A 21,880-nucleotide genomic window follows, 5' to 3' on the forward strand; every position below is an offset into this window, starting at 1 on the left:
GATGCGGTTTATGTACTGAAAAGAACAACACAAGGAACATCTCTAGTAGTAGTTCGGAGGGATGCAACTACTCTTTGGCATGCAAGGATGGGACACCCTTCAACTAAAACTCTACAAAAATGCCTTTCTCGTTTACTTAAATGCAGTTTTGATTTTAATAAAGTTGATTGTTGTGATATTTGTCACAAGTCTAAACAATGTAGGCTTCCTTTTAACCAAAGTGATAATAAAGCTAGGAAATCTTTTGCTCTCATGCATTGTGATTTATGGGGGAAGTATCGTACTGCATCACACACAGGTTCACATTATTTTCTCACCATTGTTAATGACCACACGTGGGACATGGGCTTACTTATTAAAAGCAAAAACAGAAGTTGTTGGCATCTTGATGAGTTTTTGCAATATGGTAAAAACACAATTTAACACTAAGGTAAAAAAGTTTCGAAGTGATAACGGGACCGAATTTACTAATGCTGCGATCCAACGATTTTTCCAGCAAGAGAGAATTATGCATGAAACATCTTGTGTGGGGACACCTCAAAAAAACGGAAGTGTAGAGAAGAAACATAGGCACATTCTCAATGTCGCAAGAGCATTAAGATTTCAGGCCAATCTCCCTATATCCTTTTGGGGAGAATGTGTGTTGATAGCCACCTACATCATCAATAGAACGCCTACTATGGCTAATGAAGGACTCACTCCCTATGAGTTATTGTTTAGAAGATCACCCTCTTATGACCTTTTAAAGGTTTTTGGATGTCTATGTTATGTGAAGTGTTCCTCCAAACAACAAGAAAAATTTGATCCGAGAGCTGAAAGATGTATGTTCGTGGGTTACTCAAAAGGACAAAAAGGATGGAAAGTATACAACTTAAAGACACGTGAGTTCTCTGTTTCTCGTGATGTTATTTTTTATGAGAATGTTTTTCCTTATGCCTTGTGTGAAAGAGATCTTATAGTAGATCCTCCGTTAACTATATTTCATGATGTGCCTCACTCAATTGAAGAAGAAAATTCTGAAAATAAGCATGATGAGAAAGAAAAAGAAAAATTATCTAATTTGCACAATGATGAACAAGGATCTTTTGGCCCAAAATAAAACGTCCGAAGTGAGGGGGAGCATTACACTCTTGTCGAGTCAACACAGCTTGCACCATAGACGCGTTAGCCACCAAGTTATCTCAAAGACTATTATTGTCACAAAGCGACTAAAACCCCTTCATGCAAGTCATCGGGTTCTTCAACCTCTTCAGGTATGGTCTATCCTATCTCACGATATGTAAGCTATGATCATTACTCACAAAAACATCAAGCTTATCTTGCAGTTATCTCATGTTATGAGGAGCCAAAGTCATACCTATAAGTTGTCTATAAACCAGCATGGCGAGAAGCCATGGCACAAGAACTCAAAGCACTGGATGATAATAAGACTTGGGAGCTCACGCTATTACCTAAAGGGAAGAAGGCTATTGGATGCAAGTAGGTGTATAAAATCAAATACAAGTCGACAGGTGAAATTGACAAGCATAAGGCAAGACTCATAGCTAAGGGTTACACGCAAGTTGAAGGTGAAGACTTCAACGAAACTTTTGCACCAGTAGCAAAAATGACCACAGTTCGATGCTTGTTCACGGTTGCAATAGCTAAAGGATGGGGACTCCACCAAATGGATGTTAGTAACGCATTCTTGCATGGTGAACTAGATGAAGAGGTCTACATGGAGGTTCCACAAGGGTATGAGACTCCCAAAGAAGGCATGGTTGTCACTTAAAGAACTCCTTATAAGGTTTACGACAAGCTTCACAAAATTGGTATTATTATAAGCTCTCACAGGCACTCATAAAATATGGGTTTCAAGAGTGTCATGCAGATCATAGTCTTTTCATCTATTCACATGATGACATTTTCTTGGCTGTTCTAGTTTATGTTGATGATCTTGTCATTACCGGGAATAATGCAGATGCATGCCACAGGTTTAAACAATATTTAAGCGAGAATTTTCATATGAGAGACCTTGGTCTACTTAAATACTTTCTTGGTTTGGAGCTTGCTCGTGGAACTTCTGGCTTGTTTATGTGTCAACGAAAGTATACCTTAGACATCTTAAGCGAGTGTGGTATGCTTGCATGTAAACCTTCTCCTTTTCCATTGGAACAAAATCACAAATTGGCACTTGATTCAAGACCTCTTTATTAGGACCCTTCTCGCTATCGTCGGCTTGTTGGGCGCCTCATATACTTAACCATCACGCGTCCAGAAATCACTTATTCAACGCACGTCTTAAGTCAGTTTATGCAAGAGCCCAAAAAAGGCCACTGGGATGTTGCAATGCATGTCTTACAGTATTTGAAGTCTTCACCGGGCAGTGGCATTATTCTTCCAAGTGAAAATGACCTACAACTCGTTGCTTTTTGTGACTCAGATTGGGCCTCTTGTCCATTAACCCGTAGATCTGTTTTTGGATACTTGATGAAGCTTGGTTCAGTCCTTGTATCATGGAAAACAAAAAAGCAAACCATTGTGTCCAGATCTTCTAGTGAAGCGGAATATCGTTCTATGGCTCATGCAACAAGTGAAATTTTGTGGCTACGAAACTTACTATCATGCTTGCAAGTTATGTGTGATTCTCCTACAACTCTTTACTATGATAACCAAGCAGCACTTCATCTTGCAGCTAACTCAGTCTACCATGAAAGAACTAAACACATTGAAGTGGATTGTCACTTTATTTGGGAGCATCTACAAGCAAGAGCAATATCCACAGCTTATGTGCCAACTAAACAACAACCAGCTGACATATTCACAAAGTCTTTGGTTGGAAATCAGTTCAAGGAGTTGATAGTCAAGTTGGGTGTTCATCATATGCACACTCCAACTTGAGGGGGAGTAATAGAGGATAATGATGGATAATAGAATAGAATGATAAGTAACAGAAAAATTATCTTATCTCAGCAAACTGAATCTGTTATGGGCTGTTACTTTGTTGCAGTCTTATCAAGTTGTTAGGCTTGCTTGTTTAAATAGAGGCACACTTGTAACTCTAATCAATCAATAAATACCATATACTCAATTTCAATAATTATGTTTGAGGACATCTCATGATAGAAAGCTAAGGCCAAATAATTAGGAAAGGTAATAGATAAGATTTAGCTAGGATCTTATAATATTTGTTTAAGATTTAGGGTTTAAAAACAATATTTGTATATAATTTTATATTCATACGGTGACAATTTTAATTCTCATTCTCATATCCGTGGAATATTTGCGTACTCATACTCACACCCAGGGACGGGCCCATGTACAAGAGAGTTGGGGCACATGCTCCCACTACCATTTGACACACATATTTTTTTTATATAAAAAATAATATATTTTTAAAAATAAAAGTTATATTATAACAAAATAAATATATATATTTAAATCATCATATGTATAAAATATAAATTTAAAAGATTTGTTCATTTATTTGATATTTATCAAACTTTCGAAGGAGGTTAATTTTTATATGTGATAAAAAATACTCCTTAATAACGAATTAATTTTTTTAAAAAGTTTAATTTTTGATAAAATAAAATTTGTAGCATATATTTACCTTTTGTGTTTTTTTATTTATGTATACATTGATTAAAAAAATTTAAATAGTAAAGATTGTAAGATTGTATACTTTGATTAAAAAAATCAAAATGGGAAAGATTTTGGAAGATTTATATTCTATTTAGAATTTTTATTATAAAATATATTTTGAAAAAAATTATCATCTAAAATATTATATTAGATATTAAAAATATGTTTATATTATAAATAAATTAAACTTGATTTTTATACAATTTAACATATTTATTTTTATATTTTTATTAGTATTAAATTATTATAAAATATATTTTTAGGATTGTAATTTTAATCAAACATTTAAAAAATATCTAGATAAATAAGTCATATTTAGGACATGTATTTTAAAAAAATGTTAAGTTCAAACCTACTAAATTATAATATAACATAGTCCGACCTAACTTATTTTTATCATTAATCGTAAGCATAGATATAAAAGCTTGTAAAAAATAATTACAATATATATATATATATACTTTTAAAAATTACATGTAAAATTTTTAGTACTATAAATATATAAATAATTATTGCCCTCACTATCTAAAATTTCTGGATCCGTCACTGCTCACACCCGCATTTTACTTATATATAAAATAAATAAATCAATAAAAAAATAATATTTCATACAATCAAACATAATATTAACTTGTCAAATTATTAACATTACAAAAATCTAATATTACAACTCTTATAAATAAATATTACAAAAATATTCAATTCTTGTAAATAAACTTTAAAAAAAATTAACATAATAAAAATTGTAATTAAACTTCTAATATCATTATCATGTATTAACATCATTATCTGATACTTGCGAAAAAATTGTATAAAAATTATAGATTAAATTATATATTATAAATCTCAAAAAATAAATATGTTGACAGTTGATTTCATTATCAGAATCAACTTCTTCATATTTTTGCAAATTTTTGTCTTTCAAGTTTATATATTATTTTGATCAGTAATATCAATAGAGTACATGACAAAAAAATAAATGATTAGATAATTTAAATTAAGACTTAATTGTATTTTTGATTCCTCATGTATTATAATTGTGTAATTTTCATTCCAAAAAATTTAATTAAATAATTATAATTCCTAAATGATTATAATAATTTGATTTTGATCTTTAATTTTTAATTGAACAATTTTAGTCTCTTAAATATTATAATTATATATTTTAGTCTTTCCTATTAAAAATTTAATAATTTTAATATATAAATATATATAATATTTTAAAATTATAAAATTATTTGACTATTTAAATTAATATATATTATAATTTTTATTAATATATTAAATAATATATATTTAATATTACTAAATAAATAAAATTTATATATTATTAATATTAAAATATTATTGATAAATTAATATCAATAATATTATTAATATATTTATAGATAAATTAATAATTTGATGAATATATCTTGGTATATATTAATATATTTTTGCAAAAATATAAATATATTAAATAAAATATATAATAAAAAAATTAGAAATATGCATATCTTATCATTTCTACAAACAATGGCATTGTATGTAACCATAGAATCACGGGTTAAACAGAACCAGTTTATAGTGAATATTTCAATTTTCACTCTGCCCGAGGTTGCAACAAACCTTTTTTTTTAAGAAAATGCATTAACACACTGCACTATGCTGCAGGTGACCACGTCACCACACCCCTCTAGTAGAATACTTATTTTGAAAATAAAAAATAAAACAAAAATCAGGTGACTTGACCACACCTCTATATCAAAATACTTACTTTTTAAAATGAAAATAAATCAAAATTACCCAGCACAAGACTCCAAAATGTTGTTTTGGATATTTAGGAAGTTAATAAATTAAAGTATCTAATTGTTTTGTAAATGAATTGTTTTTTTTAAGATATCCCTATTTTAAAAGTAAATATTAAATTACATATAAATTCATACTTACTGTCTTTTTTTTTTTTAATTTCTTTATATAAATAAAAATAAAAGTATTTTTGTCTAAGACAAGACATAAATCCAATTAAATGTGATTATTTAACATTTTAATAATTAGTAAATAACATGTCTTGATACAATTATCTTAAATAATTTGTATAATATATTTTTAATTTATAATTATATACTTAATTATATATATTAATTTATACAGTTCAATTAATTTATAATTCAGTTATTAGTATTATATTGACTATATACTTTTTTAACTTATTTAAAATATAATATAATTTTTTTATTGAAATTTATAAATATATAATACTTATGATACGAATAATTTTAAAAAAATACTTAATAAAAATCAGATTATATGATTAAAATTGAACTATTTAATCCTTGACTTAGTGTGTTTGGTTTTCTTTTTGTAATGCAATTTTTTTTCTCTCTCCACATCTAATCTTCTCGCTACGTTGGAGGCACCTCAAAGGTGGGATAGCTGGTCCCAAGATTTAACGTGGCTGCATATATAAGGTAGGATTTGAACCCCTGACCTTGCTTAAACATGGATCAACCTCTACCGCTGAACTAAATATTTTCTCTCTCCACATCTAAATATGAATTTATGTGAAAATTAATATTTATTACTTCAAGTTAAACGTGAAAATTCACTTCAAGACTCGAATGTAAACAGACTATTAGTATTTTGACCAATTTAATGATTAGTCCAAAATCCAGAAAAACATATAAACATATAATTGATTATGTTTGAAATATGATTTTTTATGTATTCAAAACTATTTTGACTTCAATTAATTATTTTAGCAAACGGTAATTGACTAATTTAATTCATGATATTAATTTTTTTTATTTAATTCAATTAAAATCAATTAAAAAAATTATGCTGCCTATATTTCTCTTCTAATTTTTTTTCCTACAAAACAATATCAAATTTTACTTTATTTATTACGTATTCTGTTTTTCCTGAATCCTCATTTTTACCTCTATTTCTTTCTTCTATGCAGACGACAATAAATAACAGCTCTATAATGAGTAAATCAATGCACTCAGAATTATATAGTCCTTAGAATTCATGGTCTATTACATACATGCCATCTTTTAAGAAATGCTGATAGAAAGTAACGGCCAAAATTTTCTTTGCTTGTTCAACCACTAATATTCCAAAAAAACAAAAAACAAAACGAAAAAACTTATACACTTTTCTGTATATTTGCTCACCTCAATATATGAACCAACCTTCTCAAATCTCAATATATTCCTTCTTCTTTTTTTTTTTACTATTTTCTCACCACTACTTCTCTTCCCTTTTTCTACGATTGAAGTTTCATTTAGTCCGAAGCCAGAGTCATCTGACACATAGGTACGAGTCAGGGTACCGCGTCAACAACACGCTGTGTTTCAGCTTCATTATCAAAGCGAATATGCCATAGCACGGAATATGCAGCAATGCCATGGAAAAGTAACTGAAAATCAATTACAAGCCAGTGAGAACAGTTTATGAGAATCAGATACCTTAGAAGCACTAGAAGCATGAATAAAATGAGAAGGAAAAGAAAAATAACATACCATAGTGGAGCATATCGGGACGACAAATCAAGAAATGGATATGGCCACCTGTTTTCAAGGACAAGATGCATATATTAGATAATGATGCATAAGATGTTTCCATACAGGTTCATTGGAAAAAAAGAAAAAAGTTATTACCAGAGTTTAACAAAAGCATGAACAATCCACTGGAAAATCACGTATGTGATTGTCCACATGCAAAAGTATCCTATTCGAAACCAAGGGAACCTCTGAAGAGAATAAAAAATAAAGGGTGAGAATTTGAATATGCATAAGCAATGGAAATGGACAATTAAATGGAATCAAATATAGAAACTCACCAGGGAATTTAAAGCCGTGTCGCCTAGCAGGAAAACAGCATTGATGGTGTGCATACTTATGATTAGCTGCCACGTGATAATTTCATTTATGATTTAGCTCTTAAGACTTATCTTTTTTTGGTATGAAAAGGTACGCGTATATTAATATAACACAACCATCTATGCTTGAGTTATAAAAGAAAATTATACATGGTACTTACCAAATTTATGTTGTAATCTTTGACGGATAGAAACGGAACAATTATGAACCAAAACACACAATCTGTGAGCATTACAGCACCTGCATTCATCTGTTCACAAGCGGGGAAAACAAAAAACAATTTAGGTAGCCAATGGCAAAAGCTGTACTAATTAAACGTGATGTTTGGTTAAAACTTGAAAATGTTAATGAAGGGTTAAAAAGATAAGGATATACTAAAAGTTGAGTTCATCACTAATTAAAGTTATACTAAACCAATGATCTACTTCAAGTTCACCTGGAATATTATTTGAAAGATATAGCCCCAGGTGCCTGCAGGTTGGCGAACAAGATGTTCTTGTGGGGCTCCTAAGCCTTTTTCATGAATGGAGGGATTAGAACTCTGTGGGGGTGTAGGAGCATCATAAATTCCTTGCTCTGTATCTCCATCAACATTTCCAACCTTATCACCGCTGGTTTTTTTATGATGTTGATAACATCCATGCATGGAGAGCAAAGATCCCAGCTACAACATCAAACATACAATGTCAGTGTATAGCGAGATTAAACACTAGATTATAGACATGAGTAACATAACTAACGGAAAATTATATATTAGGCCATTTATAGAAGCATTTACCCCAAAATAAATGGTGATTGCAGCAAAAGTCCACCTGTTTCAAACCAACAAAAATCAATAATTAATCAAATGCCATAAAATAAATCTCTGACAGCTTAATCAGGTAGCAGCTTCCATTGACATCTCAAATCAGGTAAAAAAAAAAAAAAAGCACTTGTTATCTTAGACACAATCAAACCAACGATCACAAATGGATTATAAAAGCTTCATTAATTCCAAGAGAAGAGGACTGATTGCACTGCTACAAATCCCATCATCAAGAAAAACAGCTAGCTTCGTTTTGGTTTGAGATTAATAAACTAAATGTTTAATAAGCTTTCAAATTTTTGTTTCAGCCACAGGCTTTTGCTTTCATGTTCCATAGCAACAACGTAGGTGATGTTTAAAACAGAACTATACACACACACACAGGCCTAATTTGCATGAATTTCTACACAAACAAGAAAAAACAAAAAAGTAAAATAAATCAAACTTCTATCTGAGTTAAAAATCAAGCTATACATTTTAGCTTTTGAAAAGTTGGATGAAAATTTCAAAACTCAATTTTAAGATAGAAATATGATTTATTTAACCTGAGAGACCCTGTCCATACAATGTGCCTTAATCCATTTTAAGAGCATTCAAATTTAGACAGAAAGAAATTCAAAAGGGAATGAAAAACATACTGAGTATAAAAGTAGAAAATGCTTCCTCCGTCCGCAGTAGCAGTGAGTATGAGAAGCACCAAAAGCACAACAAATGCAAAAACTCTAAACCCCAGCAACCACACAGGGTGGATTCCTTTCAAGCAAGGCCTCCAAACTTCATCCTCATACAAAGTCCACGACTTTTCTCTCTGCCTTTCCTTGTTATCATCCCTTGCTACCTTCCGTGAAACTTCAAACCTCAATATAATCAATAATGAAACGATAGCTGAAATCAGAACCCAAATGGCACAAACCAAAACCCTCCAATTCAGCCAGTAACTCTTCATGGTTGTATCCGAAGTCACGATGGGTTGCCACGTGCCTTTGGGAGAGCCTGTCACAAACCTCATTTCCTTACTTCAGATTTTCTCACCGTAAAATAGATTTTGTTGTTAATATTGTTATGCTTCTTCCCCTTACGAAATGTCAACAAAACAATGCATTGAAGAACGAAACTAAACTAAACTAAGCAAAGGAGAGAAGTCGAGAACTATTCAATGTGATCAAAAGTGGGGCCTAATATGAAAGACATATGACATGGGTTTGTCATGATGCATTTCAAAATAGGAACAGTTGAAAAAGTGTTGGGCCAGGAAGAACTAAAAGGTTGAACTCTTGACCGAGATTAACTAATGGTTTAATAGTAGGATAAGGTGGAGATTCCAATTAACTTTGGGTGGATTTTGCACAGAAAGATGCAACCGACAATGTTAATTGTACGTTAATCGGTCTATAAAGGAAAAAGAGGCAGCTAAGAACTGTGGTGTGGTGTGGTGTGAGTAAAGAAAAGGTTGAATTGAAACTTGCAAGGGAAAGCAAAACAATGTGGAGGAGCGAGAAGAGATGCTTTGCTTTTGTATATAGAAAACTATTAAAGGTTATATAGACTATAGAGAGAGAATGGAAAGAAAAAGATGGTGGTGAGCTTGGAGCACAAGCTTCTTCTCTCACTTTTTTTTGTTATCCAACCAGAATCTGGTTGCAGCCTTGACGTGCTTATTCCCATGCAAAATTTAAACTAGTAACGACCCAAAAGACATGCATGTTTCTGTGAACCCTTCTCGGGCTAAGGATCTTATTATATTTCTTTTTTAGCGACACAGAAAAGGGACCAGAGACAGGGTACAATCGTATTTGGATTTTGTATTGGGATGCTTGGAGCAAGATGCTTCATGTATTTCAAGAACGGGTTTGCCTCGCATGAGTCATGGCTTGCTCAAAAAGAAATAAAAGTGATAGCTACCGATAAAGGGATCACTGGGCAAAAAAGAAGTAAAATATTTTTTTATTGGTTTTTTTCATATGACATTTACCTTTTAAATAATTATATTTTTTAACCATGATATTAATACAAAGAATTTATTATAGAAAGTGATTAGTTTTCATTAGAGATTATGAACGCCCATAAAATAAGTATTTTTATATTTAAGATTACAATTATAAGTTGTTATTATATGAATTGACTAATATTTAGTTAAACAATCATATTATGATTGTTATAAAAAAAATTCAACATCCATATATATATAATATAGTTCTATTTAATATCTCAATTCAAAGTTATTAGTTGAATTTTATGGAATGACTAATCTCCTTTAAAACTACAAAAGTACATAAGTATTTTTTTAACATAATTTATTGTATATTTAAAACCAAGAGAATCCTAAACAACTTAGCTAAACCAGCACAACTCAACGTTTAGTATTTATTAAAATGGTTTGATTTCACGGGTTAAAAACATTTGACCCTACGTTTATGAATTTATTTTTGTTACATATCAAAGTGGTTGTAGCTCTTAGAGATTAAAACATGTATTTATATTAAAATGTAAAGACTAAAACAGGATTAAGATTGCTTTTTAAAAAAATCAACATTAAATTTTGATTAATATAAAATATATTCTGAGAGATTAAAAAAAAAAGGAGAGCCGAAAAGAAGATAAATGCTGATCAAGGGGATAAAGGTTTGCTACCAATGATATGAAAAATAATTATTATGATTCAAATGTAGATAGAATGTGTATTGGGCGGGTCCATATTACAATTAGGGAAACATTGTGTGATTGGCAATCATCAAAGAGTGAAGTGCATGGAGAGGAAGCAAGCAGCCACCGTGTTATCCCTTAAAATGAAGTAAAAAAGATGAAATTGATGCCTCAGTTGTCTCTTATTGATCTATGTATGAATGTAATTAAAGTGCTATTAAATGTGCATAGAGTTTAAATTGAAATACCACTTTACTACTAATTAAAAAAAATAAATAAAAAAAAATGTAAGGACATGGACACTTGATGGGCCCCACGGGTGAGAGCAGGCTTGACTCGTAGTAGTCGGGCGGTGGCTACGAATGGGGTGTTTCTGACTCTTGACAACTGGAGGATGCTAATTTTGGTAAAGGTTTGGTTTAGAAGTGCCAAACACGTTTTGTGAGAATTGCTACATGTTCCGAAAAACCAATCCAATCAGCCTTTCAAATTATCAAAAATTTATATTTTTAAATAAGTTTATTATAATTTAATTATTTAATTTAATATTTTATATTTTAAATTATTTTTTTAAGGATTCAAAATTCGTTTAGATGGTTTTGGAATATCTTGAATTTTTCCGTTTCTGCCAGACTTCCTATGCATAGATATGAGGTTAGGAGAGAGACGAAGGGTGAAGAAAGCTAAGACGATAATTTGTAGAGATGAGAAAAGTAGGAGAATATTGATGACTTTATTTAAATAAGATCCTTTCTTTTTTATTTTTTACCTTCATAAGATTATTTAAGTGATAAAAACCACTCTATTTCATTTGGTTCAAGAATTAATAAAGTTAAACTATATATAATTCTCTAAATTATTTTTATAAAAGTTATTTTTAATAAACAGTAATTGTAAGACTTGTTTTAAAGCACGAGAGGTTTATTTGGTACTCTAAGTCTTGTCTATATTAAAATAATATTTATAATTTTCACAATTTAGCCTTTGATTGTCAATGTCTATAAAACAAAGTAAAAATAGCTAAATGTTTTAAAGTGGTCAAGCATATAAGTTAGTTAAACTCATTTTACTTTTGTAATTGAATATGAAGCCATGTTGTCGACATCAATTTTTTTTATTTTTTATATTTCGTCCCTTTTAACTAAGATTATCAACTCACATAATTAATAGATTTTTCTCTTTAAGAGGAGAGAAAAAGAAGGAGGGATAAATAAAAATAAAATAAGAAATGGAAAGAAAGAAAGTACAGGATATTTTTAAGAAACTTAATAAAAGAGAGAAGGAGAAAAACCCTTTCTACACATGTTGACTATAAAAGTCATGCATGTTTTCATTTCTATTAACATCGGCAAGAAAAATCAAAACGTAGAAAGTTTTGAGAGAATGAATCTCATTATTTGTAGGTAGAGATAAATTCTTTTGGGAGAAAAACCCAAAAGAAAGTTTAGTCACCAATATTTTTTTGTAAGATTGTTATTACAACTTTTGTAATTCTATTAATTTATAATTGAAGATATTTTCGTTATGTGAATATACATAATGTGGGAAAAATTTTGATCCAATGATTATCAAGTATCCGTTGACCTTGTATAATGTGATTATATTTAATATCTTTCCCAACAAGTGGTATCAAAACTTTGACTTATTATGTAATTTAACTTGATTTATTCACGATGGACGAGTCAATCTTGATGTCCTCAACAATAATGATTAAGTTAACCTTTTCAAATTACTCTTTTGGAAGTCTAGAATGGAGGACATCCTCTACTACAAAGATTTGTAATAGTCTTTGCAAAATAAAGGGACAAAGCCAATCGATAAGTTTGATGATGACTAAAATTTGATGAATGGGAAAATTGTTGGACAAATTTAGCAATGGATAAATCAAAGTTTCTTTCATCACTGGCATAAGAAACAATTGTGTTCACATTATAGACAAAACTATAAATGTTATACAAGAGAAAGACGACCTAGAATAAAACATGTACTATTTGACAATTAGTGAACAACAAGTATAAAGAGACTCAAAGTGTTTTTGAACATTTAAGCGTTTTTCAAGGATTACTAAATCGAATCACCAATATGAAGATGGTGCTTGATGATGAATTGCAAGCATTATTACTACTTAAATCCTTGCCAAACAATTGGGACACACTTGTGGTTTCATTGAGTTACTCACTATAAGGTGTTCTAACATTGAACATACTAAAAGATAACATGTTTAATGAAGAAAGGAACAAGGAATGTTGATAGAGTCTAAGGCACTTGTCATTAAGTATCATGGAAGAAGCATCCATAAGAAGCTCAACACTAAAGACAAGTCAAGGGCAAGATAAGAGATAAGTTCAGAGTAGGGATGGCAAAAATACCCACACCCGCGGGTATCTGCGGGTAAAATCCGCTACGGATAATAAATGGATAGGCTAATTGGGTACCCACGGATAATGGGGACGGATAATTTTTTACCCGTTTATAAACGGGGCAGGGGCAGGTATGATGATATCCATACTTGCAGATACCCGTTTAATAATATTTCTTAAATATCCTAATTATCCTTGTACCACATAACTCTAAAACTACACTCTCATCTTATTTTCTTTCCATAAAATTATGTTAGATGTAATTTGTTTAATTTTCTAGTTTTGATTGGACCAATAAGATTTATGTATTTTAAATTGTTTACTTTTGTTTGGAATTATGGGATTAAATTATTGTAGCTTTGTCATATGAGACTTTCACTTGTGTGATATTGATGTATTTTAAGTTATTGATTATTTTGCATTTTTATTATTATTTCAATAAAATTATTGTTAAATAGAAGTTCAAAATTAACATTGAATTTTTATTTTTAATGTTTCAATGACATTGAATATAAACTTAAAATTATTTGTAATATAATTTTTTTAATTTCTTAAAAAAATTATAAATAGCCATGGATATCCATGGATATCTGTGAGTATTCAAGAAATTTGTAGATACCCGCTTAATGGATATCCGCGTGAATATGGGGTGGGTATGGGGCCAATTTTCATCTAGTGGGGCAGGGATGGGTTTACTATTACCCGTCCTCATGGGCCCCATTGCCATCCCTAGTTCAGAGGAAGGTGGAGGATAAGAAGAGACGTAGAGTGTTACTAATGTCATGAGAAAGGACAAGTAAAGAGAGAATGCAATAAGCTCAAAAGAAAGCAACAAGAAAATGGTGATGCAAGTAACGTAGCTGCTACCATTTTTCATGGCAATGAGGTAATCTTTGTTTGCGACGATGGTCATGTTAATTTGACATCACAAGATACATGTTGGGTCATGGATTCTAGTGCATCATTTTATGTAACCTCATAAAGGGATTTCTTTTCCTCCTATACAAACGATGATTTTGGTCATGTAAGGATGAGGAATGATAATAGATCCAAAATTGTGGATAAAGGAGATGTTTGCCTAAAAACAAACACTAGTTGTTGCCTAACGTTGAAAGATGTGAGACATGTTCTTGACACACGTCTCAATCTAATATGTACATGCCTACTAGATGAAGAAGGCTATATACTAATGTATCTGGGGATAAAAAATGGAAGCTAACAAAAAGTTCCCTAGTGATAACCCGAGGTAAGAAAACATGCACTCTTTATGTGATAGAAGCCAAAGTCAACAATGGTTGCGTTAATGCTCTCGAAGAAGACTCTTAAGTAGAGTTATGGCATAAATGACTTGAACATAAGAGTAAGAAGGGACTTCAAATTCTAGCCAAAAGAGATACATTGGCAAGTGTGAAAGGATAAAAAATATCACTTAAGCCATGTACTCATTGATTGGCTGAAAAGCAACATAGAGCTTCATTTCGCTATAAAGCCCTACATAGAAGACCAAATATTTTATATTTAGTGCATTTTGATGTTTGTGGTCCAATGATCACCATTACTCATGGAGGTGCAAGGTATTTTGTTACCTTTATTGATGACCACTCCAGGAAGGTTTAGGCATATTCCCTCAAAACAAAAGACCAAATGTTTGTAGTATTCAAATAATTTCATGCTAGTGTTAAGCGAGAAACTGGAATTAAGTTAAAGTGTGTTCACACAGACAATGAAGGAGAATTTATAAGAGCTTTCAGGAATTATTGCATGAGTAATGGAGTTTGGAAAGAACGATTTGTTCCAAAGATGCCTCAGCATAATGGAGTGACTAAGAGGATGAACAAAACTATTGTAGAAAGAGTGAGAACATTATTATCTCATGCCAAGTTACCCAAGAGTTTTTGGGGTGAGACTTTGATGATCGTAGTTGAATTGATCAACTTATCCCCTTCAACTTTTATTGAATGGTGATGTTCCAAACAAGTTTTGGACAAGTAAATATGTATTCTACAACCATTTAAAGGTGTTTGATTGTAGATCATTTGTTCATGTTCCAAAAGACGAGAGATCAAAACTTGAATTCAAGTTGAAGGAATGCATATTCTTGGAATATGGAAATGAAGAATTTGGGTATAAACTATGAGATCTTGTTGATAAAAATATTATTAGAATATAGATGTTCTCTTCTTTGAAGACAAGAATATTGAAGATATTCAAAAGAGTGTTAAACATGTTAATTCTAGAGAACATTCAATCAACTTGGTACCAATGACGGTATGAATGAATAGGGATAGGAATAGGCTAGACCTTAAACAGAGGATCCATGACCTAACCTTTTTAAAGTCTGGCTTGGCCCAACCTGCTAAATAAAAAAGTTAGGTTTAGACTTTTAAAAAAGTCTATTTATATAAAAAGGTCAGGCTTAAACCTTATAGAAAAGTTTGTTAGGCCTGATAGGCTAGCCTATTTATTAATATAATATATATATATATATATATATATATATATATTATATTAAAAATATAAATATACAAATAAATTTATAAAACAAAAACAACTTATTAAAATTTAAAATATTTTTTTATACAATTATTTTTTTCATTATAGGTTTTTAAACTTATGACCTATGCATAAGTATACATCAACATACATAGTTACGTATGAATTGTCCTTTCAGCAAAAAATGATTCAATTTTTCTCCTATATTTCTTTTAAAATTTAAATTTTAATAATATTGAGTAAACTATATTTTAAAAATAATTTTGTTAATTTTTAAAATTAAGTTTATTGACCTAATTAACATTAGTAATTTAAATAGGCTTTAAAATAGGTCAGACCAAACTTTAAAAAGGTCAGGTCAGACTAATAAAAAAAACCTATGATGAATAATAGGTCAAATTCAAGCTTTAATTTTGTAGAATAGGTTCAGCTTATATATTCAAAGCCCTACCTAGCATATTCACATCCCTATGAATGAAGACTATGAGAAAGAAGAACAAGATATTAAGAGCCCTAGTTAAGAAGCTTAATTAGTTAGGATGCCTAAACCACAAACTAAATATCCGGAAATAAAGTATGTGTTATTCATTGATGGGAGAGAATCAAAGTCTTATGAAGAAGTTATGTTGGATGACCAAAAGCGAGAGTGGTTGAAAGCCATGCAAGAAAAAATGCAATCCTTGCATGAGAACCAAACTTATGAGTTGGTAGAGTTATTGAAAGGTAAAAGAGCAATAAAAAAACAAATAGGTGTATAAGTTAAAGAGTGAGGAGAATAGCTCACAACCTAAGTACAAGGTGAGGTTAGTCATGAAAGGCTTTAGTTAGAAGAAAGGCGTTGACTTTGAAGAGATTTTTTCACCAGTGTTAAGAATGTCATCAATTCAGGTAGTGTTTGGTTTGGCTGTAAGTTTGAATTTCAACGTGGAACAACTAGATGTGAAAATTGAATTTCTTCATGGTAATTTAGAAGAAATTAACATGGAGCAGCCAAAGGGATTCAAAGTCAAAGGATAGGAAGATTTAGTATGTCAACTAAAGAAGAGTCTATATGGACTTAAGCAGACACCATATTAATGATACAAGAAGTATGATTCCTTCATGATTGAACATGGATATCAAAGGACTACTTATGATCATTGTGTAGTTCTAACAAGATTTATTGATGGTGAATTCATCATACTACTTTTGTATGTTGATTATATGTTAATCATAGGACAAAATAGTGAGAAGATCAACAAGTTGACGAAGGAAATGAAAAAGTCTTTTGTTATAAAAGAATTGGAACCCACAAAGCATATTCTTGGTATGTCCATCCGTTGTGATCGGCAGGAACAAAAGTTGTGGTTATCACAAGAAAAATATATATCAAGAAGGTATTGGAGCAGTTTCACATGGAGAAAACAAAGCTAGTTGCTACTAGACTTTCTAGTCACTTTATGTTAAGTTCAAGTCCTACGGGTGAAATTGAAAATGAGGAGATGCGAAAGGTGCCATATGCCTCATCTCTTGGAAGCTTAATGTATGTAATGGTGTACACACGACTAGACATAACACATGTAGTTGGTGTGTAAACAAATTTTTGGCTAAACTAGGAAAAAAGCATTGAAATGTTGTAAAGTGGATATTAAGATATTTTAGAGGAACTTCCAAAATGAGTTTATGCTTTGGAAGTAAAAGACCTGAACTTATTGGCTACATAGATGCAGATATGCTAGGAGACATTGGTTATAGGAAATCTACTTATGAATTCCTGATTACATTTTTAGGGGGAGCGAAAATTACAAAAGTGTGTTGCTTTATCTATCATAGAGACAAAGTTCATTGCAATAACAAAAGCTTGCAAAGAAATGCTATGGATGAAATGTTTCTTGTATGAGCTAGGGCATGAACAACATAAGTGCATCATGCATTGCAATAGTTAAAGCACAATCCAGTTAGCAGGAATTCGAGTTTTCACTTGAGGTTGAAGCACATTGATGTGAGATATCATTGGATATGTGATATATTGGAAATCAAACAATTACATCTTAAGAAATTCCATATTTATGATAATAGCTCACGTATCTTTACCTAATGATAAGTATGAGTTTTGAAGAAGAGTTGTTGGACTGCTAGAGCTCTCCACCTAAATCAAAAAAGGGAGATTGATGGATTTTTCTCTTTAGAAGGAGATATAAATAAAAATATAATAACAAATGGAAAGAAAGAAAGTACGAGAAATTTTTAAAGAATTCAAAAAGATAGGAAAAAAAACCCCTTATCTATGACCATCTATTTTGTTATACATGTTGACCATAAAAGTCATGCATCTTTTCATTTCTATTAACACTTACAAGAGAAACCAAAACAGAAAATTTTGAGAAAGAGAACCTCATTATTTGTAGGTGAAAGATAAATTCTTTTGAGAGAAAAATCCAAAAGAAATTTTAGCCACCAATATTTTTTTAAAGATTATTATTACAACTTTTATAATTCTATTAATTTATTATGAAAGATATTTTTATTGTCTCATTATAATTATATATAATATAAAAAAGTCTAATTTTATGATTATCAATTACCCGTTAACCTTATATAAAGTGATTATATTTGATATCTTTCCCAACATAACAAAGACCCCGAACATTTCTACGTAAACCAATTCATGCACCGCTGATCTTCTAATGCGATGGTCATAGTTTGATAACATTAAAAATTATTAAAATCTATAGCTACTACAATATTTACCTCGGCATCAGCATGGTCCTTCTAGTTAAATTACCTTATCAATTGATTCAATTCTGCTATTGGTTTGGTTTCTATAATATTGATTTCTTTCTTTGTGTTTTCTACAAATTCAATAAAATACAAATGTATGCTGATCGGTTTATTCGTAACAATCGGATATTTTACACTTAATAAAGCAAATAGCCTGCTTTAATACTTTGGAATGGAATGGCGATGAGAATGATAATCATTTAATGTTGCAGAAGGTGATGCTGCAGATTGCAGTTCAATTTCTAAATATTACAACCATCATCATCTCCAAGCAGAGAGAGAGAAAACGGGGCAATGGCCACATTGAATGATCGTGAGCCCACTCTATCAACATGGATCATCTCAAAGTCACCTTCCTGCATTGTTACACAAAAGCCTGGTTTAATCTGGGATATGATGGAAATGCATCTGGAAATCCTTGAATGCTGATTTTCATCTCAAATAATAGAGCAAGCAAATGCAACCAATGAATCCAAATCATTGAGGGTTGATTACAATTTTCCACCAATTTCCATTCTGATGAAGAAACTGGGAGTGTTGCAAGGCTAAAATCATGATGCCAACTCATTTTATAGTAATATTGAAAAGTATTAATTAAATATTGAAAAATAGTATGCAAGTCATGCAACCATGAACCAATCAATCACACTGAAGCATGTCAAACATGGGCTTCGTGGTACCACCTTACTCAAATAAATTCTGAACTGATTACCCTCTGGAAGTTGCAACAACAACAACAACAAAAAATCTTACCATTCTTCCATTTGGTGTGCTCAGTGGGCATGCTGAAGAGTACTCAAAACTATTCCCAGGAAGTATTAATGGCTGTTCACCAACAACTCCAATTCCCCTGTCGTGGAAAATAAAGTACGTAAGTTATGTTGAATTTGAATCCCCATGAGTTTAAAACAAAATAGTCTTTTTTTATCAAGTGTGGTTAACTACCATTGTGTTCTGTCATTGACTATGTGCCCCATGGGTTTAGAAGGAAAAAGAAAAACATTTTAGAAGCATAACAACAATATAGCAAAAGAGAAGAATAATTAACTCACCAGACATTTTCCGTTCTCCCATTGGCATCAGTTATAATCCAATGCCTTCTAAGAAGTTGAACAGGGTGGTCTGAGTTATTGGTAATTCTTATTCTATATGCAAAGAAGTATAGCCCCTTTGAAGGCTGACTTCTACCCTCTATATACACACTCCTAACTTGAACCCTGATTCCCTGAATAAATCACAATTAAATGTAAGACTTCAGATTTTTTTTTTTTTTTTTTTTTTAATGTAAAGTACGTGATATTATCAAAGACAAAATGCCTTGACCCATGGCATACAGTGCAATTGACTTTCCAAGAGAGATACTCAACATTTCCTGAAGATGTGGTATTGAACTAATTAATCTACCAATACAGTCAACTTAAAAGAATGTTTTAAAAAAGGGAAGTTGCTTTCTCGGTTAATTGTATTTCTCTTGAGATAACTTACATCAAGAAAGAACTATCTACGAGACACAAGTATTTAACTTGAAGTAGGATCATACCAGTGTTGTAGCATCACTGGAACATTTTAAAAGAGAGTGTGGGGCAATTTTTTTTAGCTCATCCCGATAACTAGCTGCATCCTAGAAAACAAAAAGAAAGGAGGGGCGACTGTCAAAATGTAAAATTAACAAGGGAATCATACCTTAGAACACATATATAGAAATATAGGTCCGTTTTGTTAATTCAAGATGAAAGATGTGAGGAGTGCTGATCTGATAGAGAATTAGAAAGAAAAATCAATATAGAGGTATGAAAGTTGAGATATGTACTTATTACCAAATTTAATGGTTGAATTGAAGCTTGAAAGAAACTGTGTTTATTGAATTTTGAAAAATTGGATCACAGTCTCAGACACACAAGCATAGTCAAACAAATTTTGAAAGCAGTGTAAATTTGCCATCTATTCTGTCTAACTTATCGATAGGAACGAGTGAGACAACTCAAAATTCAAGAAAGGTGGTGATACCGGCATCTCAAGCACAGAAAGGCAAGAATTATTTATTACATGAGAAACGCTAGTAAGAACAACTCTAATGCAGTTACTTATGCTGGCTCATGAAATGAAGCAATTTGAGAATAATATTGAAACAAATTAGTTTTTATCCTACAAGCAAAATTCCTTAATACAAGAATTTCACATGAGTCTCACTAAATAGAGAGTGAGCCCAAATTAGTTATGAAATTCACCTAATAATAGAAAGTATATTGGAGTGCATTGATCTCACACAGAATTGAAAGAATAATTTAACAAAAGTGGAGCGACACAATCACAATAAATAGAGACCTGGAATCTCTCTTCAGCAACTGCTTCCTTCAACAGTCTCCTGAGACGCAAAACAGGCTCCTCCTCCTCAAACAGCTTCAACGAGTCACGAATTCTAGCCGCTTCCTTGTAATCCTAAAGAAAAGAACCAAAAGATGACGTTTAGTCATTAGCGTTTTGTCTTCCAATTTGAAACAAGAGAGAAACTAAGAAACCTCGGATTTAGCAGCGACATGCAACTGTTGCTTGAGAAGGGCGTAGGTTTGGGTCCTAGAGAGAAAGGAGCTGGTGCTACCACTGTCTCCCTCGGAAGCACACGCTACGACGGCACTCCTTTTTCTCACTCTGGCCTCCGAACCCAGCAACAGAAAATTCGCTAAACTCCCCCGAAGACTCATACTTAACGATAACGATTGCATTTTCCGATCGACGCTTCCTATTCTCCCACCAAACAAATCCTATTTAATCATCCAAATCAAAATCCATTCATCGTACCACACTACACTACTACCTAGTACCAAATTAGCCATCACAGTTATATTTATTATTAGCAAAGTTTCTCACTAGTTTGGTTTTATTTCTGAGAAATTAATTCCAATTTTTAGTTCTTGCTTTGAGTGTTGCTGAGGGTATTATGGAGATTGTACCAAGTTGCAAAATATTCCAGCTTGCAGGTTATGGATTGTTTTGTTTGTTGTATCCGAAATCCGAAACTCTGAGCCACTGCCCATTTTTGTTATGTATGGACAAGAGAAGTACACGTGTCGCAAATATATTAGTATAAGATATTTTGTTGATGGGATTACGAGAAAGGAGAACAGAAAATTCTGTGAATGTTTGCTAATCTCAATTTCCAAACGTGGCTCAACGTTTACCGCGGATCTACACTCTACGTCCCTCGGGTAATACTTACAGATATGATCCAAAAATGAAGCTGCATAGAGTCATAGACCCAGCTTGCTACAAGTTACTAATGTAACTTTTATAAGGTTTAATGATAAACTTATTTTTTTTAAAATTATATCATT

General features: G+C 31.5%; 2 protein-coding genes across 3 annotated transcripts; both read right to left on the bottom strand.

Moving 5' to 3' along the window:
* Positions 1–6,587: 6,587 nt before the first annotated feature.
* On the bottom strand, positions 6,588–10,074 carry LOC109816813 (UDP-N-acetylglucosamine-N-acetylmuramyl-pyrophosphoryl-undecaprenol N-acetylglucosamine protein). Its single transcript, XM_020381943.3, has 8 exons — positions 8,931–10,074; positions 8,266–8,299; positions 7,924–8,151; positions 7,648–7,737; positions 7,448–7,513; positions 7,266–7,357; positions 7,128–7,175; positions 6,588–7,024 (listed from the first exon to the last, which is right to left on the bottom strand). Exons 1-8 carry the CDS (start codon positions 9,299–9,301, stop codon positions 6,907–6,909), a joined length of 1,047 nt encoding a protein of 348 aa, XP_020237532.1. The 5' UTR covers positions 9,302–10,074; the 3' UTR covers positions 6,588–6,906.
* Positions 10,075–18,631: 8,557 nt separating this feature from the next.
* On the bottom strand, positions 18,632–21,447 carry LOC109816810 (uncharacterized). Of its 2 annotated transcripts, XM_020381938.3 has the most exons (6): positions 21,068–21,441; positions 20,874–20,987; positions 20,089–20,169; positions 19,601–19,773; positions 19,302–19,398; positions 18,632–18,904 (listed from the first exon to the last, which is right to left on the bottom strand). In XM_020381938.3, exons 1-6 carry the CDS (start codon positions 21,269–21,271, stop codon positions 18,791–18,793), a joined length of 783 nt encoding a protein of 260 aa, XP_020237527.1. In that variant the 5' UTR covers positions 21,272–21,441; the 3' UTR covers positions 18,632–18,790. The 2 variants fall into 2 exon arrangements, with proteins under 2 accessions (XP_020237527.1, XP_020237529.1); XM_020381940.3 differs by lacking the exon at positions 20,089–20,169 and having other exon boundaries at positions 21,068–21,447.
* Positions 21,448–21,880: the final 433 nt, after the last annotated feature.

This window comes from Cajanus cajan, chromosome 5 (genome assembly GCF_000230855.2).
Source record: "Cajanus cajan strain Asha chromosome 5, NIPB_CcT2T_4, whole genome shotgun sequence".
NCBI lineage: Eukaryota > Viridiplantae > Streptophyta > Magnoliopsida > Fabales > Fabaceae > Cajanus > Cajanus cajan.

Bases quoted from the DNA above. Each gene is read 5' to 3' on its own strand.
- LOC109816813 (XM_020381943.3), bottom strand. From the start codon at position 9,301: ATGAGGTTTGTGACAGGCTCTCCCAAAGGCACGTGGCAACCCATCGTG. The intron at 7,514-7,647 runs GTAAGTACCATG...ATCACGTGGCAG, and splicing joins AAGATTACAACATAAATTTG to CTAATCATAAGTATGCACAC. The intron at 7,025-7,127 runs GTATGTTATTTT...ATTGATTTTCAG, and splicing joins TCCCGATATGCTCCACTATG to TTACTTTTCCATGGCATTGC.
- LOC109816810 (XM_020381938.3), bottom strand. From the start codon at position 21,271: ATGCAATCGTTATCGTTAAGTATGAGTCTTCGGGGGAGTTTAGCGAAT. The intron at 20,170-20,873 runs GTCTCTATTTAT...TTTGTTTTCTAG, and splicing joins TTGCTGAAGAGAGATTCCAG to GATGCAGCTAGTTATCGGGA. The intron at 19,774-20,088 runs GTATGATCCTAC...TGATTTATTCAG, and splicing joins CCAGTGATGCTACAACACTG to GGAATCAGGGTTCAAGTTAG.